This window comes from Idiotropiscis lumnitzeri, chromosome 7 (genome assembly GCF_059441095.1).
Source record: "Idiotropiscis lumnitzeri isolate Australia: NSW breed Sydney's pygmy pipehorse chromosome 7, RoL_Ilum_1.0, whole genome shotgun sequence".
In the NCBI taxonomy this organism is placed as follows: domain Eukaryota; kingdom Metazoa; phylum Chordata; class Actinopteri; order Syngnathiformes; family Syngnathidae; genus Idiotropiscis; species Idiotropiscis lumnitzeri.
The window spans coordinates 50,204-77,261 of record NC_142397.1 but is presented as its reverse complement, the minus strand read 5'-3'; the positions used below and the strand labels follow the sequence as shown (position 1 = coordinate 77,261).

The following is a 27,058-nucleotide window of genomic DNA, read 5'->3' as shown; positions in this document are numbered from 1 at the left end:
ATTCACTTGTTATTGTCAACAATACGACATCCAATTCATTGAAATGATGCCCACCGGATTCGGTCCTTTGCGCGCTTCTTCACACCACACCGTGACGTCATACGGCTCCCGATGACGCAGCATCAGCAGCAACTTGGAGTTCAAACCCCCCAACCTCTGGGCTGCGAGACTTCCACGCCGCCCGGCAGGTTGTGCAGTCAAAATTCTGGAGCCTATCCCAGCTGACTACAGGCGTCACATGGTAGACATCGAAACCGCAAGTGAGTGGGAACCGATCTCACGCTTTCCGCACACAAGTCAGGCGGATGTGCCACGACACCATCGGCGAAGCGCTTGTCAATTGCGTCCAATCGGGGCCAAGGTGGCGCTTGATTGACAGTTCACGTTCTCAGGCACGCCTCCAACACACGTCAGGAGAAATGAAATTGCTCAGAGGCCTAATCACACGGTTTGAGGATTCCATTTATTGCCGTCATTGTCACCAAGAAAAAGGGGGAGGAAAAAAAACATTTAAAACAGCCATTTTATTTCTTTTGTACAGTAAGAAAGTGTCCGCGACATCCAGAACACACGAGACAAGAATCCGAACAATGACACACCCCGACCCGGTCCACAAGAGCACATAGATACAGGACCCGGTCCGGAACCGAGTCCAGACCGGGCCTAGAAGCCGAGCCTGGATCGGACCGGACCGGAGGGAGCAGGTGTGGACCAGGAGTAGAAAGCGACAAGTTGCGAGGCGGAAGAAGTAAAACAAGATGGTGGATTGTGATGCTTGCTTGCTTGCTTGGGCAGCAATTTTGGATTTTGCTCTTTCTTCTGGTGGTCCACACGGACACAACGAAACCTTTTTTTTTCTGCTTTTCTTTTTTTCTGCTCTTCCGGCGTCCGTCCGCCCGCTCGCTCGCTCGCCCGGCCGGCTGCCGCAAACGCGTCACTGCTGGAATGGAAGACACACGAGCAGATCAACAACAAACAAACGCAGAGCTGGGACTTTTGGGTGACAAATTTTTAAAAAAGCGTTCAATTAACAAAGGCCAGAGGTTGAATTTAGTCCAGTCCACGAATTGGCCCTCGTGTGCGTGATGAACCAAGATGCCCTCCAAACGCATCTTTAGCGCCACAACCAACTGTTTGTGTATGACGAGACGTGAGACAGCAGCGTACGTTCAAGCGGGCCTCAAGTTCCTTTTTGTGACATCACGTAAGCCGCGCCTCCCACCGGCTACGGGGGAATACCATTACAAGAAGGCGGGGGGGCAATACCAAAATCCCTAGAACACGCACCGTAACGGAGTCGGGGGGCCAACAATTTTTATGAGTAAGGCTGGAAGGTCGAGGCCGCAACGGTACCCAGGTGGTACCCGACGGGCAGGGGGAGCGAGCGGCAGCTCAGCTTAACAGAAAAAGTGACGAAATCTGATGGGTCCAAAATAAACCCATTTTGACTTTGAAAGTTGCGTCACTCCAACGAGCCTCTTAACTTGTTGAGAGTGACGATGGCTGGCGATCTCTTGAAACGAAGTGGATACAAACAAGCGCGACGCTACAAAGTCGAAGGAGCAGAAAAATCAAATGACTTGAACAAGTCAGGAAAGTCACTTGGATCCACTTAAAAGCAGCTGAGAACTACTGGAAAAAGTGCATGATGCTGTTTTGTCACTGCCATGACCAGGTTGAAAATGAAGGCCATCACCAGCTGCAAAGAGAAAATTGGCCAGCGAAAAGCACCAAAAAGTGGATGGAGGCAAAATGAGAAGCTGGGTCGTCGTCAAAAGCGAGAAGGCAGCCCGGGCTCCAAAAGAAAAATGGCGAACACGCCACATGCACGCTAGCGCTAGCATTAGCGTTACGCGGTGGCGCTGCTTTCTACACAATAAACGGGATCATGAAAACAGGGGATTGTTTGCCTTCAAATTCTTCAAGACGCATCAAAAGCGGCCAACTCAAGCTTTTTGGTGCTCGGAAAGCAAAACAAACTCGACTCAACTGTCAAGCACAAGTGGAGATGGCAAATATTAGCATTAGCATTAGCATTGCTCCATGGATATTTTGGAGCCAGCAGATTTGGTCCCTTTTTCTGTCAAGCCTTAAAAAAAAAAAAGTCATCGCGAACGACAATACCGACACGATCGGTTCCATTCACAAGAGTTGCGACAATAAAGAAGTGCAAACGGGGGAGTCGTGACATTTTGTTCTCTCCAACTTTGGATCGCAATTGAAAACAAGAAAGGTCCATTTCTTTTGGAAACTTTGGTTTGATGAAATTCATTTTGAAATTGTTCCACTCTTGGTGAACGCTCCGATTCATTTTGCTCGCCAGCCAAGGGCAAAATTCTTCGTCCACAAACACAGTTCTAAATTGTTCATTTAGTTGGTGATGGCACACACGATGGACAATTTGGACTTTTTATGACGCCAGTCATTTCATTTGAACATGGCCTGAAGAAACCCGTCAATTATTTCCTAACATGACGTGATCTAGCATCAATCATTTTCACGCCAAAGTTGTCAACCAATCACGTCACGGAAAGTCAATCGAGTGGAGCGGCAAACCGGCTCGGTGTGTGTGACAATTGCCACGGCGACAAAGTGACCCGCCAAGCAGATGGTGTTTCGCTGCCAGAGTGCAGGGAAAGTGGGCGTGGCCAGCTATGACATCACAATAAGATAAAGTGAGGGGGCGGGGCCCACAAAGCCAAACATGCGCCGACAAGTCCGTGTGAATGCTGAACACATTTCTTCCAAAAAATAGCCTGAGCCGACCTGAGAGCAAACCGAAAATGACCTTTCACCTTTACAGGTCATCTCGTGTCAACTTCTCAACACTTGCGTCTCCGCAACGGCGCCGCTCCTCTCTGCATCGGCCGCAACATTAGCGCTTCCCTGACCGACCGATCGCTCGCTCCGAATAGCAACGAAACAGTCAACGCACAAGCCTTCGCGACGGGTACATTCAACCTCGCTTTGATTTTCACGCTAACACAAGCCGACTGATTGCTAAAAGTGATCAAGTGCAATCTCGTGCACACGCACGTGCAGCCTCAAAAGGCTCGCTGCTTAACGCCGTCAAAGTGCATCTCCTGATCGTTGGCTTTTGTGTGTAGTCCTTCACCGATTGGCTGACAAGCAGCGCTTCCAAATTGCATCCAAATGAGCTCAAGTGCGTCAAGTCAGTCCTCAATTGCTGCATTCATATTTTGATCTGTTGTCATGACAACGCCACAACGAAAGTGGCCACTTGTCACTTTGGTCACGTTAACTCGAGTCGGGTGCATTTTAGACTCATCCTGGAATTCTAGGTTCTCGCCCTTTTCTCATCTGCAACCAAGTTCATTCTTGACGATGACTCAACTTTGCCCAATAAAACTTTTTTTTTTTTTGCCTTCCCTAAATTTCGACTTTTGCAATGATTTCGCATTTAGCATGAGACGGGACGCGTCGCTCTGTAACTCCATTATTGCCAAAACAAAGCGACCGACATATTTCCATTTGAGCGCGTGTCGCATTCCACATTTCAACATTTTCAGCTTCAGCATTCACATGCAATTTGGGGAAAAATTGCGTCATCGACATCGGCTTCATATTGTAGCTAAGAATGAAGATCTGCGCTGATTGAAAAGACAAAGACGACGCTGAGGAGGGTGGCACCCGCTTGCCATCTGCTTGTAAGGAAATGTAACAGCGCCGTTTGCGTCTCCGAGCACACCGGAACAGCCCTCCCTCCCCTCCCCGACGCCCCCCCCCCCTTCAGTCTTGAGCTTTTCCCCGGGAAATCACCTCCTCTCGCGGCTTGGCGCCCCCAAAGATGGCGGAGTTGGGGTTGGCCACCTGGTTGAGAGGCTCCGACACCGTCCGAGGCTTCAGCTGGAGGCGCGGCCTTTGGGCGCGCTCCTCTGAGATGGAGGAGAAGAGGGGGCCAGGGGTCACACACACGCAATTCAATCTCAGGCAAACAGTTAATAAGCCAAGTGAACAAATAACACTCAAATGTAATCTGATGAAATCAACATTTTTTGGGACTGACTTTAGAGAGTGCATTCAGCTTCAAATTGGTCCAAAATTTCACCCTCCCAAAAAATTGTGTGATATCTCCCAGTAACTGACTAGAAGGTCGGGCTGGGCGATAAACCGAAAATTTACCGTAACCGAAATTTATTACAATGACCGAAATCATTTTGCCCATGTCGGTAAATTGGGTGTTTAAAAAAAAAAAAAAAAAACCTTTTCTGTCTGCGGCAATGTTCATGCCCCTTTAAGACCGCTACAGCGCCTCTAGTGACGTGACTCCACCCGTCTGATCGAGAACGAAAACAGACGTCGCTGTCGTAGCTGGCGATTCTAATCCAGAAGCTTTTTCACCACCCACAACACAACCATGCTGTGCTGAAAGTTCAAAGTCAGAAGCAAGGTTGGACAAGTGACAACAGCCCATTAACGGAGACGCCACCATACGAGAGACGCGATAGCCTAGCACATAGCTAAAGATAAAGCTCCTCTAGTTCCAGTGGCGCGCACACGATTTAAACGCTTCATGAAAGCCGTATTTCCCGATATGGACTACATCGGGCCGGGAGCTTAGACATGTCAAGCATTTTGCATCTACATCCGACTTGTGGTCGGGTCGCAACATGGATCCCTGATTGATCCTGACTGTGCATTACATAGACGACAAGTGGCGACTGCGCACTTGCACACAGTACTCGAGACGGCACATTTTCCCCGATGATGCACACTTGTTTATTTGGCTTGCATTGACATTTTCTTTCATTTTATTTAGCATTTTTTTATTTGCCATTATTTACATCATGAGAGCATCTTGGCGCAATCTATTTGCAGAAAAAGATTTTGCAAGAGGTACCCTTTTTCTTTGTGACATTGTTCAAGTCATGCAAAGCAAGCTATTTGGAATGTTTATACAAATTAATTTTGTACTTTTATTTTTCATTGAAAGTAACGTGTACCAGTTGGTCAATACAAAAACAGTCAATATGCATTTCCTGCATTTATTTTGATTTTAGTCCATTGGGGGGGGGGAATTTAATTGTGCATTTATCGTTATCGAGGTAAAATTGCTCAATTCCTCGTGATATTTATTTGATACATATCGCCAAGCCCTACTAGAAGGACTACAAGTGAAGCCACGCAATGACAACATCGCCGCCTCTCGTGTCATATCGCGCAATTGCAATTTCATCGTTAAACGACAATTGGTTGATAAAAAAAAAAAAAAGAAAAAGAAAAAAAAGCTTTCAGTCGAATGTTTGTCCAATTATTTGTGGAAGCGATGGCGCAAGAATTTTGCTCGCCGTCAATCCCGACGTACCGTCAGAAGGTTCCCTGAAGTCCGACATGCCTCCGCGAGGCGGCCCATCCCGGAAGCGGCCCATCCCGCCGCCGCCTCGCCTGTCAGCACCGCGGCCACCTCCCCGACTCCGCCCACCCGAGTAGTCGTCGTCTCTGAAACCTGAAGAGCAGAAGCCGAGGACGCCACTGAGCACAGCAGCCACTCGACAACGGACGTGAGCAAAAAGAGGGAAAATCGTTGACTCCCTTCCTATCCTCCGATCACGACGTCAGTGCGGCCTGACCGATTCATCGGTAAATCTTTTGCCTAATAAATGTCGACATATTCGCATTTTCTGATCAAACGGTAAATACGGTCCCTGTCAGGGACGAAGGACCTTGCGCGTTTGGCCACGAGATGGCGCTCTAACTGAACTCCATTCAATACAAGTGTTTCCCCAGACAATCACAATGATGATCGTTAACGTGAGCAAAATCGTGTTCAATACGCCACCGAGAACATTTGGCCAAAGTTCCCACATTGGTGGAGCTGGAGGAACGCAACCACCCCCCCATGCAAAAATTCCTTGCTCGTGATTCGGGAGTCGGAAACGAGAGTACGATTCATCATCATCGTCATCAATCACGTGACATGAACATGCGAATGAGTGAATGTGCAGCTGTGAATACAATTTGCCAGTCACGTGAATTTGTCCTGCCATCTGATTGGTCGCACCTCCACCGGGCTGATCCATGAAGTCGTCCCGTCCTCCTCGAGGTCCGCCTCCTCGCTGACCTCCTTGGCCTGCAGACGATACGCCCGTTAACACCGCCTGGCTCGCGTGGCAGCCAATCAGACTTTAGGACTCGTCTGCCAATCAGACGCTAGGACACGGCGGTTGCAGGCACGGCATTCCCGTGATGAGCGTGGGATGAACATGATCAACGGAAGCGCACACGCACGCGCACCGTGTCCAGCGTACCTCGAGAGTCGTCTTTGGGAAAGCCAAAGCCGGTCCCCCCTCGCGTTTGTCTCCTCCCCTCTGCGATGTCCACCCGAAGTGACCTGGAGCCTAAATCCTGCGGGGGTGGAAGGTCACAAAGATGGTGAGTATGTGGCCCCAAAGACGACGGACGGCGGGCGATGGACTCACGGCGCCGTCGTACGCCAAGGCCTCCTTCAGAGATTCCAGATCGTCAAACTCCACATAACAGAAACCTGAACGAGGAACACAACAGAACACAGAGCCAAAAGGTCAAAGTGCATGCAGGATGTCAACAGGGACACTGAGGTTGGAACCTGCAACATTCAAGGCGTGGCCTGAGGGCGAGTCCGATCGGAACTGTGAGCTCAGATTCAGTACACCTTCGCTGCTCCTTTCCCAGATTAAGTAATTCATTTTGTCCATTGGAGGGCGCACCAATGACCACTTCAAGGCCGTTGTTAAAGATTTGTTGGCGGAGAGTTGGCTTTGTTTTTTGTTTTGAAAAAAAAAAAAGACAACAAAAAGTTCAAGTAGCCAAGGAGGCCATTTCACTGAGAGAGAAATGCGACCAGCCTGTCTTGCGTGTGTTTCCGCCAAAAGAGCAAAATGGGGGGGGGGGGGGTAAATAAATAAAAAATAAAGAAATCAACATTCAAATGATCTTTCCGTGACTCCATTTCCACGAGTGTCAGCTGACTTTTTCACTTGCAACTTCCACGAGAGTTTTTTGTGGGCTAGCGGTGCACTAACCTTTGAACTTGTCAGTCTCTTTGTCGCGCACGAGTCGGACGCTGCGTATGCTGAGACCCTTGAAGATGTCGTCCAAGTCTCCCTGGACGGTGTTTGGCGGCAGGTTGCCCACATAGGCGGTGAAGGGCGGCTCCGAGGGAAGTTCCTTCATACGCCGACCTCCAGGGGGGCCGCCGCCGCCGCCGCCGCTGCGGGGCCTGAGGAGGAGGAGGGAGCCAACGTAAGAACTTGGACACACAACAGGACTTGGCAAACGAGTCATGCTGAGCGGCGAAGGCTTGCGAGCGTCTGCCGATGTTGGCTTTCCATCAGCGTTTGTCGCAAAGGCTCAATTGTCATTTTTTTGGAGCCCTGATGTGGGATTGTTGCAACTGGTGATGGACCGATATGCCCCCCCCCCACCCCAGGGCTGAAGCCGAGACCAATTCTGAGTAGTAATGGATTTGAAGCCGATATTCATTTGTTGAAAAAAGGGGTCAAATTGTGTCAAAATTTAGAAAAGTTGAATTAGTTTAAATGCCTTTATGCACATGTTAAAGCTTTTTTTTTTTTTAGAGCTTAGGGAATAGACAACTTAGTTTTAAATGTCAGACAATAAGTGCACGGAGCTCCCAGGCTCAGCTGCATGTCTTCTAGTTCTTTAAAAAAATCAAACATCACTTCAAAGTTTACTACGGCAAACTTGATTCAAATTGGGAAAAGCCCGTTTCCTCTCGTAGTGCGTGTGACTTGAGGAGAAAAAGCAAACAGGCAGCTAACTGCTGATTGGCTGCTACAAGGAATCAATCAGATAGTGCTGTGGGCGGGACAATCTGCTTCTGCAGGTAAAGCCACGAGCACAGAAGAGAGAGAGAGAAATGTGCATTTTTAGATCAACAGGTTAGATTTCATATTTTGCTTTCTGGAGAATTTCCATCGATTTGGATTTTGGTCCAAGAAGCAAAGTGACGTGAGAAGACAACAAACGTGATCGCTCGCTCGTAACGTCATCACAACGGCAGCCAATCTGAAAGTGGACGTGTGCGATCGATTCTCATTTCAGGACAACGTTGCGCACTTGTCATAAGTAGCAAAAGTTTGTAACGGCAAAAAAACAAAACAAAAACAATGCGTCAAGTCCACCGGGAACAACGTCAAAAGAAAATAAATGGAATTTTTCAGAGGCACGTGAACATCGTCCACGTGTCAAACTGCCGCTGAGGAGGGCATACTCAATATCGCTGGCCAAATCGGCAGTCTCGTACCTTCTAATACGGCCATGTCGGGACCGGTCACGTGTCAACACAGCCGTGGAACGTGACGCAACGTGTCGCGTTCATATTTTCTTTTTCCATTTCACCACCAATCCAAAACAAAGCCAAAGACGTTCACCAACAGATCGAAGAGTTGCAAGCATTTTCTCACTGCTCAGATAAACGTACTCAAACACAAAAGTAGCAAAACTTGACACGTCAATTCCCAAAGACAAAAAAAATGCTTGCGACCGTTGGCGAACATCTTTGTGATCGTTGGCGAAAAAGTGTGGAAACACTCACAAAGCTTTAGCATCCGTTTCGGTATATTGTCTCAAAGAAATTGCGCGCCGGCAAAAGCGTCAAAAACTTGTCGCCGAGCCAAAGTCAAATTTGTTGCGCTGGTCCTGTCAACGGCGATTTTGGACGCTAACGACGCCAATTTCCACTTGACAACTTGTTGCGGCTGATTCAAAGTCGCACACGACGGCGCCACCTCGTGAGCAAAAAACAACAACAAAAGAAAGATTTCAAGCCATCATGACGAGATCAAAGGTTTATTGACGGCAACATTACGCTGCCGTCTATCTTTGCGGCTGCAAATTGTGCGCCGATCTTCTTCATCTTTATGAGACGGGCGTCCGTTGCGTCAAAAGTTTTTGTTAAACATGGCACAGTTGCACAATTTCGATGTTGCGTTGACGAAAGTGCAAGATTACCGGACGAACATCATCCCGACGGCCACGGCTGCAATCGCTTGAAGCGGAACACACGGCGGTGACGAATGCCGGTTCGGCACGTGCGTGCGTCATATACGGAACGAGAGTTGCGTAAAGTCGTGCAAATAAACGAGCAGTCGACTCGGTACGATACGACACTCACGAACCCGATCGATCAAACGCCTCCGGATGGAGACGTGCACGGTGTGCAAGTACACAAGTTGCCTGTTGCCATGTGCCAACGCCGGCGTTAGCTGCGTCCCACGCTCGCTATGCCCAAGTAAGGCAGGAAATGCCGAATCAGAATGCCCTTTATGGTCATTGTACAACGACAAATAGAAATGGACGCGGCGGCTAAAAAGACGCTAAGGCATGCGCCGCAAGAGACAACACATTGTGAACATCGATTGAATGCCGATGTAGTAAGAAATTTGTTTTGGCCAAATAAGCATTCCCGCATCGGTGGAGTTTGTCTTTTTGATTGTTGTGTTGACTTCTTTAAGTCCTGATTAGTTTGATATCGTTGCTGTCCTGTGAAAAACATGCAAGTCCTATTTTGCCTTTTCTTTTTTTTCGTTCATGGGATATCTGCAACGCGGAAACATTAACATACAAAATAAAAAAAACAATTGGAAAAAATGGACATGTGTTTTTCACAGGACAGTGAAAATATAAAACAAAATGACATAAATTTAACATTTTTGTTCAACTGTTTAAAAAAATAAATAAAAATAAATCAATATATACTGATATCGACCAATATCAAATACTTATTTGGCAATAACGTTTTCAGCCATATGACCCAGTGGCTCCTATTATTTTTAATACACTCTTTTCTCACTGGCTCATCTCTCACACTCTCGATTCGAAATACGAGTCACCCGAGTTGCGAGCCTGGTGACGGAATGAATTCAAGTGTTCAATGAAGGCAGCCGTGTACACAAAGTTGCCATCATGATCATGCCGGAACGACGAAATAACACGAGCAGCTCCGATGTCTCATTTCGAGCACAACAATCGACAACGATTGGAATCATTTGGGGAAAAACGTGCCTGTGCGTGCGCGTGCATCGAGGCGGGCAGGCAGCTTCTACCACACTGCGCAGAGGCCACCCGACGCAGTTTCACCGCAAATGTCGGAGGCAACGTCAAGCAGCTTGCGTGTTGCGAGTCGCGAGTCGCGGGTTGGAATGTCAACTGGTTAGCACGTTAGCTCGCCCAGCGAGCGAGCGAGCCATCGCGGTTTCCCTGCCGCCTGGCCGGCCTCGCCTGCCCCCGAGCGGGCCTGCGCACAAGCCGCAGGACGGAAGCGGCGCCGCGGCGAGACGGCGGGAGGACGACGGCGCAAGCAGCGCAGGCGCGGAGATTCAGGCCGACTCACCCTCTGTTGCCGCCGAAGCTGCTGTAGGCCCGGTCCCGATCATCGTAGTCGTAGTCCGCCATTACTGCTGCCGTGTGGGGGTGGGCCGTGGTGGAGGCGGGGCCACAAGGAGGGCCTTGACGTCACTCCAAGAAAGCTTGTTGGGTGTCCGTGGCGCGCCTGACCGCGAAAGCAGCATTAGGCAGCCGCCTGATTGAAAAACAGAAAACAACTACTTCTTGTTCGCAACCTTTTTCAATCATCTACCTCCTGTGAATCGTACCCCCCCCCACACACACACACACCCACGCACACGCCCCCACACCCACACATATATATATATATATATATATATATATATATATATATATATATATATATATATATATATACGTATATATATATACGTATATATATATATATGTATATATATATACGTATATATAAATACATATATATATATATATATATATGTATATATGTATATATATATACGTATATATAAATACATATATATATATATATATATATGTATATATATATATATATATATACGTATATATATATATACATTTATTTATTTATTTATTTTTTTACTTTTGTAACGCATTTTTGCATGAATAGAAAAATACTTAAAATGGAGGGCTGTGCCATCAGTGTCTGATTTATTACACTTTGTAACTCCATTTGTAGTTATCTATTGAGGACTAAAAATTAGCTTTGTTGTAAGTAAATTTGTGCACATAAAAATAAGGATCATTGTGTCCTTGTCCTTTGGGATTATAGTATAGATCTGTACTAAAAAACAAATGATTGACCCATCCATCCATTATCTGTACCACTTGTCCTCACAAGGGGAGGGGGACGTGCTGGAGCCTATCCCAGCTGTTTTCAGGCAGCAGGCAGGGTACACCCTGAACTGGTTGCCAGCCAATCGTAGGGCACACGAAGACAAACAACCATCCTCACTCACATTCATACCTAGGGGCAATTTAGAGTGTTCAATCAGTCAGCATATATATTAGGCGGCACGGTGGTCGACTTGTTAGCACGATGGCCTCACAGTGAGAGACAGCATCGGTCGTGGGTTCAAGCCCGGTACAGGCCATCCTGTGTGGAGTTTGCATGTTCTCCCCGTGCCTGCGTGTGTTTCCTCCGGGTTCTCCGGTTTCCTCCCACATTCCAAAAACATGCATGGTAGGTCGATTGAACACTCTAAATTGCCCCTCGGTATGAGTGTGAGCGCGGATGGTTGCTCGTCTCTGTGTGCCCTGCAATTGGTTGGCAACCAATTCAGGGTGTCCTCCGCCTACTGCCCGAAGATAGCTGAGATAGGCTCCAGCACCCCCCGCGACCCGGTCTTGAAAATGGATGGATGGATATATATATATATATATATATATATATATATATACACATGAATGTTTGCTAATATTATTTACCGGCTACTTTTGGAAGTAAATAACGTAACTTACCGGCTGAGACTTTGGATTTTTATGTTGAAAAATAAATTGGGCTCCTGCTTCCGTTCATAGTGCTTTCACTCATCGAGGTAGCCGCAAGACGCGCACAACATTCTCAGGAAAAATAAATAAATAAATACAATGCAATTCAATACAACTTTATTTATTTAGCACATTTCACAAATGAATAAATACATAAAAAAAATCTGTAGCAGAGCAAACTTGCAATGTTTGCGAACAGCCAGCAGGAGGTGCAATTCACTAGTGGGTTTTCTCTGACAAGGCGGAGCCACTGCCAGGGCCAATCAGAAAATTGATACACAACTTACGGGTAACCCCCCCACCAACACACACACACACACACACACACACACGCACACACACGCACACAACAAACACGCTCACTCTCACACACACAGCTGGCTGTGGAAGTGCGAACATTTTGCTGCTGCTGACATCTCGGAACAGCAACGCATGAGTACGAGGACACTTCAGGAGCTGGTGAAAGTGAAGACACCAAGACTGAAGGACTGGCTCACAGGTGAGCTTTGGAGTAAAGCTCACGTGATGTTGATATGGTCGATAACGATGTAGTTTGTTGGTAAAGGAAGCACAATGATTTTCTCAGTTTGAAGTTTTCTGGAAGACGTTCAAACGGGGCCGCCCTTCAACTTTTTCGGCCCTCGTAAATCCTCGCTTTTTTGTCTTGATTCATTGAACACTCTACGCCAAGCCGACAATTTCCATGTTGACTTTTCAAATGAAATTGTATTTTTCATTTGAAATTGAAAAATGGGTAAATAGTCGCAGTGGTCAGGTCTGGTTTCTTTTCCCTTCGCTTCGCTTCAGGAGGCGGCGGCGGCCCACAAGAACACTTCAGCCAGCCAGTCCTCCCTCAAATTACTCTAGTTGTTCAAAATGCAGCGCTTAACTGGAACACGTTGGAGGGAGCACACAAGTTGAATTCCATGCTCCCTCTACTGGCCGCTTGATGAATTGCTTTTCAACTCTTCAAATGCTCTCACTCCACCTCCCTCCCTCCACCTGCCGCCACGGGCGGGCCATCGGGGCCCACTTGAGGCACGCAAGTCAAAAAACATCAGAGGCACTATTTTTCGTTGTTCAGCTCTTTCATGGCTCAGACATTCAAAATAGAAATCAAACAATGGCAAAATTTGCTTTCATTGACGGGAGTGTCAAATCTGCCACAAACTCTCACATGTTCGTTTGTTGACCCTTTTGAAGCCCTTAAACCGTCCCCGCCATAGCTTAGCTTAGCTTGTGCTAAGGCTAGAAGCTACATGGAGACGTGAACCTTCCACATATTCAGATCTAAAAAAAAACAAGACATCTCAAACAACGTGAGTTATTTTTATTTATTTTTTTTCCCCTCACCCTTAAATGGAACACTCAGGCCAGCCAATGTTATTTTGTTCTTTTAAACTTGCAAGGTGACCTTGAGTGACACGATAGGTGCCCCAAATGAGGAGGCACTCATTTAATCGGTCCCGTGTTCATCCATTCCAGTCCACAAAAAAAGGCAAAGACAGGTCGGACTACAGAGAGGATCGTCGTTTCCGCCTGACGCACCCTTGCGGACTGCAAGAACTTTGGGCGCATCCTGGTCACCCGCTCACCTTCTCCAGGTCCTTCCTCAGGTAGAAGCTCTCAAAGCATGCACCCTCATTCACTCATTCACTGCCATTGATGGATATAGACGCCAAAAAGTTCTTTCCTTTTACCTGGGCCGGCAGTGGAAGAACAGTTGACTTGAGTCCAAAGTACCCCAGAGGGCAGTTTTGCACATCTTGTGACGTCCTTATCGAATTTGTTGTTGTCGTGTGTTAACGACTGAAGATTCACTGCATCATTGTGTTTGCGTCGCCTTACCTTGCACCAAGTCGTTACTAGAGTGGCTCCAACTTCTTGGTGTATTTTGAACTCACGGCATTTGACCAGTGTTGCTACAGCAACCAAACATCGAATCGCAAATGGGAAGTTGTACTGGTCACTTCGATTCTTTCAGGAGGATGAAGATGCGAGGGGACCAAGAGTTGAACACTCTGATCACCATGGAAACAAAGCCAGACATCAGCTACGGGAGCATCGTCACGGTAACTTTTCAGAACCTTTTTTGGTCTTGTCACAAAGTCTTGACCCAGATAGCAAAAGAAGTTGAAGAGTGGGCGGAGTCAGACTAGAGTGCGTGACGTGAAGCAACCTGCGGAGGGCAGTGAGTGTCTTCTCAGCCGCAAATGGAACAGTAGAGGAAGAAGAAGCAGCGCAGGTGCTCGGATTTCAAGCCGTCTGCATGGTGCCAATTCTCCACACAGACAAACTGCGCGTTTCTCTCCGCCTCTGCCTGATATTTCTGTAAGTTTGTGCAAATGAAGGAAAGAATATTTCTTGGGTAGTGTGAACAAAATGATGCAGCGCTTATGTTTGATTGAACTTGCCCGACAAGAAACAAGCTGACTAAAAGCCACAAGTCCTTTGGCTGCTGCTCGACAGTTTGCTCCAACTGTGAAGCATTGGCGAGCTTTCACTCATGAGCGTGATGGCGAGGCGGAGTCCCGAGGCCGGCGCGGCATCCCGAGGCCGGCGCGGCATCCCGAGGCCGGCGCGGCATCCCGAGGCCGGCGCGGCATCCCGAGGCCGGCGCGGCATCCCGAGGCCGGCGCGGCATCCCGAGGCCGGCGCAGCATCCCGAGGCCGGCGCAGCATCCCGAGGCCGGCACGGCATGCCGCATGCAAGTGCATCGGTCGCAAGTCAAAGCGAGACTGCGATTGTTCTGGGTTGGATGCGTCGTTGTTCTCGCATTCAAAGAATAAAATGTTGGAGTGTTTTTCTTCCAGTCAGTCACATTAAATAGAGTCCATTTCTGGTACACGGTTGACTAAAATCGGACTAGACCACACTGACAAGTGATGGTTGAATCAACGTTGATTTTGGGCAATACGTGCTTGAAAAGCAAACGCCTGACGTAACATTTCATCAGCCTTGCGCTTGCCGTATCATTTTGACTTTAGGTCTCAACGTAGATTCAATCCTGAAATGTTTGGACATATTTTTGCTATCTGGGTAGCAATTAGCCGTGTGTCTCGTTGTTTCCACAGCTCGTCAGGAACAACGGCCGAAGTAAGAGCAGGAAGCCGATTGCCAAAGAAAAAAAAAAGTCCTGACTTCACTCTGTATGCTTCCCAGAATGCTGCGGTGCCGCCGCAGGACAAGAACACGTTTAGCGATGGATTGACTCGCGTCGGTGAGTCAAAGACACGTTAGCGTCAATATTAGCTTAGCAAACAGGCGTGTTTGACAAGACGCTCAGTCACCTGCAGCCGGGGGAAACGATGCAATCCAGAATCCGTAAACATCCATCCAGTCCCCATACACTAGACTTGTTCAAGCAGTGTTGTCAAACGGGTGGCTCGTGGGAACGTCAGGGGCTACAACCTGGCAAGTCGGCTTCTGTTCTTCACCAACATTTGGCTAAACAATCTTTTAAGCAAACGTGAGTGAACAGATCACATCCTGAAGTGCTTTGTTCTTTTCTCAACTTATGTGAGTTTAGCCACGCCCATGCCTTCAATCTTCAACCATCGAACGACCAATCGGCAGCCAGCATAAGATGCAGGAGGGGCTTTACGGAGCGTACTGCCACGCTATTGCCATCGCCTTTCCAGTTCAGTCGGCGAACGAAAGGAACCGACCACCGACACCCCTCTCCTTTTGTGCTTGCGGGCACAACTTTCGTTGGCATCCGTTTCTCCGAGCTAACGGTGAACGTTAAGCCGATCCAAGTACTGCGGGCAAGTGCATGAAAACAAACAAGAGCCAACGACAGCCGCTGAGCTGCGGCAGCGGCGCCGTGACGTCATCGTTGTTGTTGTTGGTGACAATAAAATTTAAGTAACATTTCAAGTTGGACTGCAAATATTCTGCGACGCTGTCATCAGAACGCCGGCTTGCCTTTAAATTGCGCTCGGCTTTCAAAACTTCATTCTTGCTTTTATATGTGTGCGACAAAACGTTTAACAAGCAAACACGGAGTCACCCGTTTTTAATTGATAAGACCGTACTTTGTAACACGAGAAAAAAAAATAGACACATGGCCTTCCAAAACCATTTCTTGATGTTGGCATACGGTCGACTGCAATTGGCATTGTTCAGTATTGTCACCATTATTATGATTTGGACATTCCATTGTGCGTTTACATCACATCTTGTTTTGATTTGTTTTTTAAAATTTTTTTTTGTGTCAGGCACGTTAGCACCAAACAGGAAAAAACGATTTGCCTGACGTGATTACAGTACGTTAAATGCAAACACTGAGACTTGACTCGAGCCTCGTGCGCCTGGATGAGGACGCGATCACAAACACCACAATGTTGAGTTTAAGATAGCATGCATGTTTTTGAGATGTGGCAAGAAACCGGAGGACCCGGAGGAAACCCACGCAGGCACGGCGAGAACATGCAGACTCCACATGGGAAGGCTGACACCGGAATCGAACCCTGCATTTCCAAACTGCGAGGCAGACGTGCTAACCAGTCAACCACCACGCCCCCTTGCGACAAGATAATAATCGATATTAGTCACAAATGTACTTCTAAGTACTTGCACCAAAGCAACAGGCGCAAATTAGGCAAGTGGTCCGGCCCACTTGAGATGCAACTGAGAGGATTGTGGCCCCTGAAATCGAACAGCGGTTAAAGTGAGAGGCCTCATCTGACTTTGGGGTGAAAAAGAGGCAATACGGTCCTTCCTCTAGCATTAGACTGTGGGTGTTCATGTTTGTGTATTGCACATCATGGCAGCCACAAGATACCTCCCGTAGTCTTTGGTTGCCGTTTGAGTTGAGGCAAGTCGAGTGCCAAGAAAGCCCTCCCTGTAAAAAAACAAACACGGCAGAGTGCTCATTTAGTGGATTGACTTGTTGTTACCACTGCGTAACATAACTGGTGGCCGATGTGTACCCATTGGGCAGATTTTGTTCTGGCATGGGAGGAGCCTCATAACCCGAACGTGGAGGACAACAAGGACAACATGAACTCTGTTCACAGCAAGTGGAGAGAAACTTTCCTAAACAAACTGAGATTCTCGGGACTCGTCATGGAGAAGGTGAACCCAAAGACGCCACTGAAATGCTGACGCCATTTGATTTGTCGTCTTGTCGTGTGCTTGTCTGCTGTCCAGAGGGATGTGGTCCAGGCCAAGACCCGGATCCACTTCGTCCTCTTGAGCGCCCCCTGGAGTGTCCTCTGCTACTACGCTGAGGAAATCAGTTTGCGCGTCCCCCTGCAGGTGCGTGCAGACACTGCGAGAGGCAGACAGACGTGGTCCTTGGTGACCTGTGACATGTCACGGTCCAACAGGTGGTCAACACTTCGTACGTCAACTGGTCGGCGAGTGTGCTTCAGTACCTAGCGCTGCCCAACCCGCTCAGGCAGGACGTCCCCAATCCACCGCCCGATTTCTACACCTGCCAGTTCAGGACGAACAAGCTCGAGAGGTTTGGATTCTTCACAAAACACTTCAGACGTCACAACTAGTGTCGGAACAGAACCCAGCGCAGGAGTCACAAGAGGAACCAGAACAAGAATCAGATCAAGTGATGAAACAAGAGTCAGAACTGGAGTCACATCTGAAGTCAGCATCGGTGTCAGAAGACGAGTCAGAATAATTGAGGACTCACGTAGATAGTTGAGTTTTCTCATACGCAAGATGCTGTTTCACTTGCTTGTGGGTGTGTGTGTGTGTGTATTTCAGGTTTCTTGGGAGTGAGAACAGAGAAACGTTCTTCAAGACAACTCAAAGACATCAAGTAGTGAGTGTTTGTCTTTTTGTACACGTGAGAAACATCCTGGTTGTGTGGCTGACCGACTGACTTCAGGATGTTTCAGTCAGCAGGCGGATGGGACTCCACCTACTCCACAAACACACACACACGTTACCAGGTTGAGACCTTTTTAGAATGTTCGTAAACGATTGGACTTCTTCTTCCCATCAGAATTGGAGTGACACTGACTGATAACCTGAAACAAAAACCACGTCCTCATGGTTGCACCTCCACAATTGCGTTCTTTCTTTTTTTTTTGTGCTCACACAAATAATTGTTTGACTTTTTAGAGTTCTGTCAAACAGTTTGGTCTGACGCTTCAGCCTTTGGCAGCGCTGTCACTACTTCTTGGTGTGACAAGCCAAAAAAACAGCAGGGACACCATTCGTGGCGGCGGGCAAGCAGAGAACAGACAAGCTCGGGTTTCTGGGTCTGATCGGCGGGTGTTTAGATACACGCATGCACACGCTATATAGACGCATACTTGCACAAACGTGCGCAGACACGCAGGTACACGCACACAGACATGTGTACGCTTGTGCGCACACGAGTGGGGTTACGAGTGTGCTTGTGTTTGTTCATGCTGTGTGTGACAAGTAGAAGACCAGACCTCACAGCTTTCTTCTAGAATCGGTGTTTTCGGTGCCCAATTGTTCTCACGAGACTTTAGCGGGTCCTCTTCTGGCCATGACTCTCTCACACACAAACACACACACCCCCACACACACACACACACACGCATGCACACACGTTAGCATTAGATTAGCTTAGCACTAATGAGTATGTGTGTGTCTCCTGCAGCTGTACGAGATCCTGGCTCGAACTCCTTACGGCTCGGTGTCCAAAGGCGAGGTGGGAATCGATCGACTGCTGAACGAGCAGGTCTTCACATCGGCGTACCCGCTCCATGAGGTCCACTTCCACCAGAAGTAGTCGAAACCCTGTGAGGCCCGCTCCGAAATGTTTCCCCCTAAAAGGTGTATTTCCTTTAGGGTGAATTCCAGCTGCCCAAAAGCCCACTGCCCGTTGAGTCTCTCGGTCTCAGGCAAATCCTGCATGGGTACTGGGCTCAGTGGTCCTGCTGGGCTCGGTATCAACCTCTGGACCACATCCGAGAGTACTTTGGAGAGAAGATAGCGCTTTACTTTGCTTGGCTTGGTAATTACAAAAACGAGTACACCGGACAACAAAGTTTTTTCGTATGTTTCCACGATCATTGAGGATATGTCTTCATGGTTATCGAGCCGATGTTTCCATGATGACCGACTGTGTGTTTCCATGGCAATGGTCTTCAGGGTTCTACACGGGTTGGTTGGTGCCAGCATCGCTTGTTGGGACGTTGGTCTTCCTGACTGGTTTTTGGCTGATGACCACGGATGTTCCAGCGTGCGTAGACGGCGCACTGCTAGGACAACATGGTTCCTGTCACACACGCCACTCTACACAATCTACTCACTTGGGTGTGGGGGTGTGCGTGCGTGTGTGTGTGTGTGTGTGTGTGTGTGTGTGTACTTGTAGCAAGGAGTTGTGCAACAGTGGCGGCAGCTTCGTGATGTGTCCAATCTGTAATATTTGCTCCTTCTGGAACTACTCCAGCATTTGCGTCACATTCAAGGTTCTGCCCGTTCGATCACCTGCCTGTGTATCCGTCAAAGCGTGTGACTGATCACCTGACTGAGATTCTATCTTTCTGATGGTCTGCTTGTAGGCGGGGATTCTTTTTGACAATGGAGGAACGGTCTTTCTCAGCCTCTTCATGTCCTTGTGGGCAATCACATTTTTGGAGTACTGGAAGAGAACATGTTCATCTCTGTCCCACCGCTGGGACTGCACCGATTTCCAGGACATCGAGGTGCCTGCTGCACACCTGCACCATATATAAACCACACCCGCATCACACGCCGTTTCCATTAGCTTAAGTATCAGCATTAATGCAATACGATTCACCTGTCCAAAGCAGAAAATAGTTTGGCGGCGATAACAACGGCTTGATGCCGCAATGCTCTGAACCCAAACGTGCTAGAATGTTTTTGTTATTGCTGGCATCTTCCAACAAAAGTCAAATATGTGTACATGATTTCTTTAGATACACACAGTACTATCCAGGATCACCGTCAGTCAAAGATGACCATGGCCTTGATCTGCTAGAACAGAACAGAGTGGGTGGCGGTCTCTGTCACACACGTTACACCTGCGAATTCTCGGCATATTGCAAATATTGCAGTGCTCTTTTCTTTGGCTTTGGTGTGTCTTGTGCTGCGTTGATTATTTTCCCCTCTCCTGACATCGGTTGTTGAGTTTTTTTCCACCCAGAACGGTCAGCCACAAGATTCCTCCCCGTAGTCACTGTTGATCGCAAGCCTTCAAGTCCCTCTTGCACATGTCTCGGTAGCCTAACTGATGGCGGCCGATGTTTCTTTTGCTGTTTGTAATTTCTCAGCACAGAATGTCTTTGGAATCTTTGCATATGACAAATAATGACCCAATCATCGGCGCAAAACAGAACCTGAGGCTACTTTGTCCTTTCGCAATATGCCCCGGATGCCCCTCACGTGGAAATTAGTCAGTCTCTTCTCTTGCTCGGCACATGTGCTCTATGACTCGCTCCCGTGGACAAATGAATGACGCAAGCATTGTCGGGCGCCATCTTTGGCATAAACCGAACGATGCAATGTATGTGTACACAAGCAAAGCCCAAACATGATTTCGGGTCCTCTTTAGTAGCTCTTGAAGTCATCTGGTGCCAAATATTTCTCCAAGTGCATTGTCACACACTGCTGCAGGAGCACTCCACCAATCACCCAACCGGATGAAGTGCTCGGTTTTGTTTTGAACCAAGGTGGAGGTGGCTCACGCAAAACCCCGATTGTCCGTAACCCCTCCGTGATCTTTGGCAGGAGCGACCGCGACCCGAGTTCACGGCCATGGCCCCCATGACAATGCGGAACCCACTGACGGGTGAGGAGGAACCGTACTTCCCAGAGAAGAAGCGCTTCAACCGAGTTCTGACGGGCTGCCTGATCATCGTCACCATGGTGAGGCGTCTGGGATCGTTGGAAAGCAAAACGGGCTCAGCCGCTGAACTTTGCTCCTTGCAGGTGGTGGTGGTCCTGATGTTCCTCATCGCCATCATCCTGTATCGCTCCATCCTGAGTATCATCATCTCCAAGTCCAACCTGAGCTTCTTCGTTTTCTCTGTGAGAGTCAATGCACTAAACGAGTGCAAAGTGACAAAGTTGTTGCCCAACCAATCCGGAGAGCACATTCAGAGCCGGAGATGCCTCAACCATAAATGCCAGCTCAACTGTTTGGTAGAATGGGCTTTTAATGCAATGGTTTCAACTTTTTTTTTTCATTGAAGAACTTGAAAAAAGATGTGCTGCTGCACCCTCCTCAGACCGTTGTTCCAACTTTTTTGTATTTGTTTAAAACGTAGAGGATTCAGGACGGTTCCCAGCGGGACTCGGTCCTTGTCGACTGCTCCTTTGACTCGCCTTCTGCTTTCAGGCCGCCAGGATTGCGAGCCTGACGGGCTCTGTGTTGAACCTGCTGGTCATCCTGATCTTGTCTCGCGTTTACATCTCCCTCGCGCACATCCTCACCAGATGGGGTCAGTCATTTGCACCTTGCCCACAAGTGCAATTTGGCCAACTTGTTGCATGTTGAAGATGTGACGTGTGTGTGCGTGTGTGTGTGTGCGTGGGGGGGTGTGCGCGTGTGTGTGTGTGCGTGTGTCTGCGTGTGTGTCAGAGATGCATCGTACTCAGACCAAATATGAGGACATGTTCATCCTCAAAGTTTTCGTCTTCCAGTTTGTCAATTTCTATTCGTCTCCAGTCTACATCGCCTTCTTCAAAGGCAGGTAAGCAACAAACGTCTTCCAGTGGCTTTCTGGCCTTTTTTGGCTCACTTTTTGCTTGTGAGCAGGTAGTCTATTCTACTACTAGTTTCTCGGCGGATTTTGTGGTTCTCATCAGCTGCGAGTACGCAGAAAAGTCCAACTTGTTTTCTCGACGGGCCACGTGGTAGTTCTGGTAGTCCTTGTACCGCTCATAGCAGCCAAACCGCCTCAGAGTTGTCCCCTGACTTTGGTTTTGTGGCTTGTGTGTAGGTTCATCGGCTACCCAGGAAAGTACATCACGCTGTTTGGAGTGCACAATGAAGATGTGAGTGGCATGCACCGTCGGTCAAGTTTTTTGGCGCTAAAACAAACAGTCTGACTTTTTGTGGTGACGACAGTGCGGCGCGGGTGGCTGCCTCATCGAGTTGGCCCAGGAGCTGCTTGTCATCATGGTGGGAAAGCAGCTCATCAACAACATCCAGGAGTTTGTCTGCCCGTAAGCTGACACGCTAAGCTAACACAGTACAACATCTACATTCACCGACACCGGGGTCGACCGCTCCACTAAAGCCGACTCTTCCCATTCAGTTCTGTAACCTCACTCGCACACAGCAGACCTGAACTGAGATCCCGCTGAAATGCAAAGTGTGAATATGAACAATCACAAGCCACCGTTTGTCCGTCTGTATCGAACATTTACTCTTGACAAGTCAAGCGTTTTTCTAGATGTGGGCTGTGACAGGCTTCCGACCAGTCGCCTCTCGTCCAGAGTCAGCTGGGACAGAGCCCGGCTCGTTGTTGACCCAAATGAAGAGAAGCGCCTTAAACCATAGAGGGATATTTTGAAGGCTTTTATTCCCGTAGCTGGATTGTTTCCTGTTTGACTGCTTTGTCGTGGGCTTGGCAGGAAGTTGAGGACGTGGTGGCAGAAGAGGAACAGAAGTGGGAATGCCAAGGAGCTGGAAGAGCAGGAAGGAGCGGAGCAGGAGATCTGTCCCTGGGAGGTGGACTATCAGCTCCTGCTATGTGAGGGACTCTTCAGCGAGTACCTGGAGATGGGTGAGTAGACCATTCCAGTCCAGCAGGGCTCGCCACAGTAAGTCCAGGTTCTGACACTGAGTTAGCCGCTGTACCAAAAACATTCCCGTCTCTCGGAGAGTCCAATTCACTGATTGTGTGGATTCCTGACAAGTATTGATCAAAAGGCACAAAAACGTGGACCTGTAAAAAGTCACGTTTTGGGGAAAAAAAGTACTCATTACGCTTTGTCAGCTATATAAAGCATCTTCTGCAATAGAAGATGAGCCTTGACTTTTTCATCGTCACCTCCGGAAATCTTAGCTTGAAACGGCAAAATGAGCAGTCCCTTGAGCATCGAGCTCGGTGGACTTTGCGTTTCCATGACAACACGCTGGCGTTAGTGACCGCAATCCCGCCGATATTTCATGTTAAGTGTCCTTCAACTCGGGCACAAGATTAGTTTCCACTTGTTCAATTCGTCCCTCGTCCACTGCTTCACTTCACTTCACGACGGAGGCCGTACGGTGTCATGGAAGTACGCTCAACAAACTTTGCGTTGGCAGATAAGGCAAAGTTTTTTTTGGTGTTTTTTTTTTGGCCATGTATTTACTTCCGGCTCATTTTGGCAGTGCAAGAATCATGGAGGAGTACTTGGAACGCTTCTTCCTTTTTGTTTAGCACTCGCTTCAGATGTCTTTGACTTATTTGGTAAGCATGCTTAATATTAAAAAATGATTTGATGTCTTTGTACGAAAGCCCCCAAAAACTTTGCAAGGGGACGGCATTTTGTTGTTGTTGTTTCACTTTCATGTCACCTTCGAGGCGACGTAATGATTCACAACTCGCCGGGGAAGGAACCACTCACCAACAGCACTCCTTTCGTGCTGGCGGCGTTTCCTAAAGCTAACGTTAAGGTTATTGTTAAGTCGCTCCAAGTTGCATGCGCCTGAAAACAAGTAAGAGCCAACGACAAACGGACAGGACAGAACGAATTAGTTTGTCCCGCTATGCATGGACGGCGTGCAGTCGCGGCAAGGACGTCCAGAGAGCGTGACGCGACGTATGCGGCTGAAGGCGGACACAGAGCTTCTTGGCTCTTGGATCCCTGCGACGCCAATCGCCGTGTCTGTTCAAACTCCATCCATCCGTGCATTTTCTCGAAGCTGTCACTTAGGAGCGAGTTCACGACGCCAAACTGAATTTCTGGCAGCACAGAAATCGCGTGGGCCCCGCTTCGGCTGGGGCGCCGTACTGCCTGTGCGCTTCGACCGGCTGGCTGAGCGGCGGCGGCGTGTGGCCTCCCCCTACTGGACGGCATAAGCACGGCGGGCATCCGAGACACGCTGGCCAAATATGTGGACGGTAAGAAGCTGATGGTGTTCTGCCAACCGCGTCGGCTTCGCTATCGGAAGCTAATTCTGCTTCAACAAGCCACGAGAGCTTGCGGGAGCTCGCAGCCGTGGCTGCATGCCGTGTATGGATATAAAAGAACATTTTCGCGTCGCTGTCCCCCGTCACCGCCAAAATTCCGATGCACCTGAAGCTCGTGGAGGCGACCGTGGCTTTTCCCATTTATTTACTTGGATTTTTGGGATTGCGCAATCTCGTTGCACACTGAGTCGAATGTCAAGAAGGGGCGTTCTGATTCGGATTCAAAAATAGAAACGTGCATCTGAATTTTGGTGGCAATCGATCACCGTTTCAGACGTTCGACGCGACAAAGCAACACGTCACCTGAGATGGAAAAACAATTTCTGATGAATCCCCCAAAAACCTCCCGTTTCGTTCCCACTTGTGCTTTTCAGTCATTCAGTTTGGTTTCATCACCATCTTCGTGGCAGCGTGCCCTTTGGCTCCTCTCTTCGCTCTCATCAACAACTGGGTGGAAATCCGTTTGGACGCGCAGAAGTTTGTCACCGAATATCGGCGACCGGTGGTGGAGCGGGCGCAAGACATTGGCATTTGGTTGGACATCCTGCAGTTCATCGTATACACGGCCGTTCTCGGAAACGTATGAGCGCAGGATCCTACTGATCCACTTTTGTGAGCCGCCGGTGAACTCTGGACTTTGGCTTTCCAGGCTTTCCTGATCGCTTTCACGTCATCCTTCCTGCCTCGACTTTACTACCGCTACACCCGAGACGCCGACCTCAACGGCTTTATCAACTTCACCCTGGCCACGTCTCCGCACGACCACAGTCTGGAACACACGTCCGCCTGTCGGTAAGGAACGTTCACAGTTGATGAGCAATTTGGAGGAAAGCAAAAGAACGCGCAATCACGATCGCATGCAGGTCCACGAAGAAATTCTCAACTCAACACAACTATATTTATCGAGCACTTTTAAACATACAAAATGATTGTTAGCAATCATCATGTGAACATGGAAGGAGTTGAAGCAAAAGCTTCCAAGTTGTCCATCTCACTTTTCGTTTAGCAGTGTTAATGCAAGTGGCCAACGGTCGGTGAGATCTCGGGTGCGACTTTGCTGTTTCCATAGATGGGCATTTCGAGGACGACAAATTGTAAAAAAAACAGACGCGCTAAGCAAGGCCGGAAGTGGCTTTTGGTCCGTTCCTTTGAATGCAAGGATGGAGGGCGATTATTTTCGTGACTAAGGACAAAAATGGAAGGGCGCCCAGTTTGCCGACGGAGGACGTGGGACGGACCGGCAAAAAAGTGGCCATAGAGGGCAATTGTTTGAACCAGTATTGCTTTGATTGTTTTAAAGTGGCCTTTTGACTTGATGATTCCGGATTCTAGTCCGGCTCATCCTGGCATTTCCGGCTCAAATGAATCTCAATTGCGATTCTTTGAGGTGGCAGGCTGGCGTTTTGCAAGCGACTTTTGCTTCCTGCCGTGCAACTTTGCACGCACACACATTGCTCATTTTTTTTAACCCAATTTGTCGATGGGAATGCCCATCCTGGTTCCAAATAATTCTCCATCCACGATGCCCAATCGTAATCGTGGCCACAGTGGGCCAAATAGAACCTATTTTTTTCATTCCTGGATTGACTCATATAAAAACAAAACAAAAAAAAAGCATTTTTTGTACGTTCCGTACCACATGAAATAATTCAAGCGTGCTTTGTTTCCGGTTCCCATTTTGATTTGTACACGTGGCAATTATTGCCAATTCCATTTGAAATCCAAACCGAAATCTCATTTGCAAGCTTGTTTTGTTTGGATCGCGTCTCCCAGTCTGCACGTGACAGCTTGGAAGGCTTGAGTCGCTCGCTTTGCTTGCTGCCAGCATGTTGGCCTTTCTGACGCTGAGCTCATCTTCAGGTATCGCGGCTTCAGGGACCAAAACGGTGAATATCTGCCCGAATATTTTCACCTGCTGGCCATACGACTCAGCTTCGTCATCGTCTTTGAGGTCAGTGTCTTTTGACTCCGCAAGTCTCGTTGACATGTTTGTGAGTTAAGCTCAGCGAGCAGCGTTGGCACCACGTTTGTTTTCACGCCGCCGCAAGTCGGCTTGACGTGAGCCCAGAGCGATTGGTCGCAGCCTTGCTCGTTTCCCCAGCATGTGGTTTTCGTCATCGGCCGCCTCATCGACATGATGGTTCCCGACATCCCCGAGGAGGTGGAGCTCAAGATGAAGAGGGAGCACTACATGGCCAAGGAGGCTTTGGCTGAGAACCAGGTCAGACGCGAGCTCGGACAAGGGCGGAAGGTGGATTTGAAGCCGACGTCCCCGACATGCTGTTTGCTTTGCGCGCAGGCTCTGGGGAGGACGATGATTCCCACGCAAACGAGCGATTGGTCGGGCGAACCTCGGCAGCGCAAATCTCGCCCCTCGCCGCCGCCGGACACCGTGATGAAGATCTCGGGAGAAGCGGACGAGCCGCCGGGGAGCTGCTGAAGACCTTTCCCAGGACGTCATCGCGAGATCATCGTGACGATTGGTCCTCCGTCGCTGTTCCTCCCGCCAGACAATTGAGATTGAAAGTCTCTCAACGACTTTGGATCCAATCTTGGTTGTTGACGCATGCGTGCGTGGATGTCAGCCTTTTGCTAGCGAAGGCGAAAATGTACAAACAACGTGATTCTTTTTTGTCCGTGAAATTTTTCCATCCATTCATTTTCAACAAACAAAATTCATTTCCTGAATTTGACTCAAATGATTTCACTCCTTTCAAAAAGTATTTCTTTTTCGATTTCCTGATCGTTTCAAAGTATTCGTGCATCGTTTCTGCTTTCTGCATGACGTATTGAAACATAAAATAAGACGGCGGCTACGTTAGCAATTTAGCAGACGCTCTCAGACCGGAACACGGAAACGGATGGCGTCATCACAACAAAGAGGTTAGATGTCAAACATGGTAAATATTTATCATCTGATCAATATTTGCCTCACAGAGTACTGAGTTTTCGAGATCTATACAGTAATAGGTCTCAATTTTATATTTACCAATTTAGCTTTTCTCAGGGACATTTTATTGACAATCTATTTACAAAGCGAATGTACATTACTACGTCATGTAAAAAAAGGGGGTTTAAAAATGCATTTTCATATAAAAAAAATTAAGTTGACAAAAACAAATTTTTAAGA

At 48.3% G+C, this 27,058-nt stretch overlaps 2 protein-coding genes across 4 annotated transcripts; one reads left to right on the top strand and one right to left on the bottom strand.

Annotated features, from left to right (window-relative positions):
• Positions 1-441: 441 nt before the first annotated feature.
• On the bottom strand, positions 442-10,523 carry eif4h (eukaryotic translation initiation factor 4h). 3 transcript variants are annotated; one of them, XM_088299932.1, is made up of 8 exons: positions 10,355-10,513; positions 7,023-7,219; positions 6,441-6,505; positions 6,270-6,366; positions 6,023-6,091; positions 5,327-5,467; positions 3,781-3,896; positions 442-940 (listed from the first exon to the last, which is right to left on the bottom strand). In XM_088299932.1, the coding sequence occupies exons 1-8, from the start codon at positions 10,414-10,416 to the stop codon at positions 935-937; spliced, it is 753 nt and encodes a 250-aa protein (XP_088156058.1). In that variant the 5' UTR covers positions 10,417-10,513; the 3' UTR covers positions 442-934. The 3 variants fall into 3 exon arrangements, with proteins under 3 accessions (XP_088156058.1, XP_088156059.1, XP_088156057.1); XM_088299933.1 differs by lacking the exon at positions 6,023-6,091; XM_088299931.1 differs by lacking the exon at positions 442-940 and having other exon boundaries at positions 3,736-3,896; positions 10,355-10,523.
• A 1,668-nt stretch (positions 10,524-12,191) lies between these two features.
• Positions 12,192-26,554, top strand: ano7 (anoctamin 7). Its single transcript, XM_088299936.1, has 25 exons — positions 12,192-12,337; positions 13,324-13,454; positions 13,823-13,910; positions 15,002-15,059; positions 16,785-16,918; positions 16,994-17,101; positions 17,173-17,309; positions 17,567-17,624; positions 18,438-18,548; positions 18,629-18,794; positions 18,932-19,022; positions 19,155-19,251; positions 19,345-19,488; positions 20,534-20,671; positions 20,735-20,833; positions 21,144-21,246; positions 21,387-21,498; positions 21,748-21,802; positions 21,876-21,973; positions 22,385-22,536; positions 24,303-24,508; positions 24,578-24,720; positions 25,789-25,879; positions 26,030-26,149; positions 26,228-26,554. Exons 3-25 carry the CDS (start codon positions 13,827-13,829, stop codon positions 26,366-26,368), a joined length of 2,646 nt encoding a protein of 881 aa, XP_088156062.1. The 5' UTR covers positions 12,192-12,337; positions 13,324-13,454; positions 13,823-13,826; the 3' UTR covers positions 26,369-26,554.
• The last annotated feature ends 504 nt before the right edge of the window (positions 26,555-27,058 follow it).

What these genes read in the sequence shown, in the direction of transcription:
- ano7 (XM_088299936.1), top strand. Translation starts at nt 13,827, where the DNA reads ATGAAGATGCGAGGGGACCAAGAGTTGAACACTCTGATCACCATGGAA. An exon ending in CAACTCAAAGACATCAAGTA is followed by an intron (nt 17,625 to 18,437) that starts GTGAGTGTTTGT and finishes TGTCTCCTGCAG; the next exon opens with CTGTACGAGATCCTGGCTCG. An exon ending in GCTTCGTCATCGTCTTTGAG is followed by an intron (nt 25,880 to 26,029) that starts GTCAGTGTCTTT and finishes TCGTTTCCCCAG; the next exon opens with CATGTGGTTTTCGTCATCGG.
- eif4h (XM_088299931.1), bottom strand. Translation starts at nt 10,416, where the DNA reads ATGGCGGACTACGACTACGATGATCGGGACCGGGCCTACAGCAGCTTC. An exon ending in AGAGACTGACAAGTTCAAAG is followed by an intron (nt 6,506 to 7,022) that starts GTTAGTGCACCG and finishes TTCCTCGTTCAG; the next exon opens with GTTTCTGTTATGTGGAGTTT. An exon ending in CCTTGGCGTACGACGGCGCC is followed by an intron (nt 6,367 to 6,440) that starts GTGAGTCCATCG and finishes CCACCCCCGCAG; the next exon opens with GATTTAGGCTCCAGGTCACT.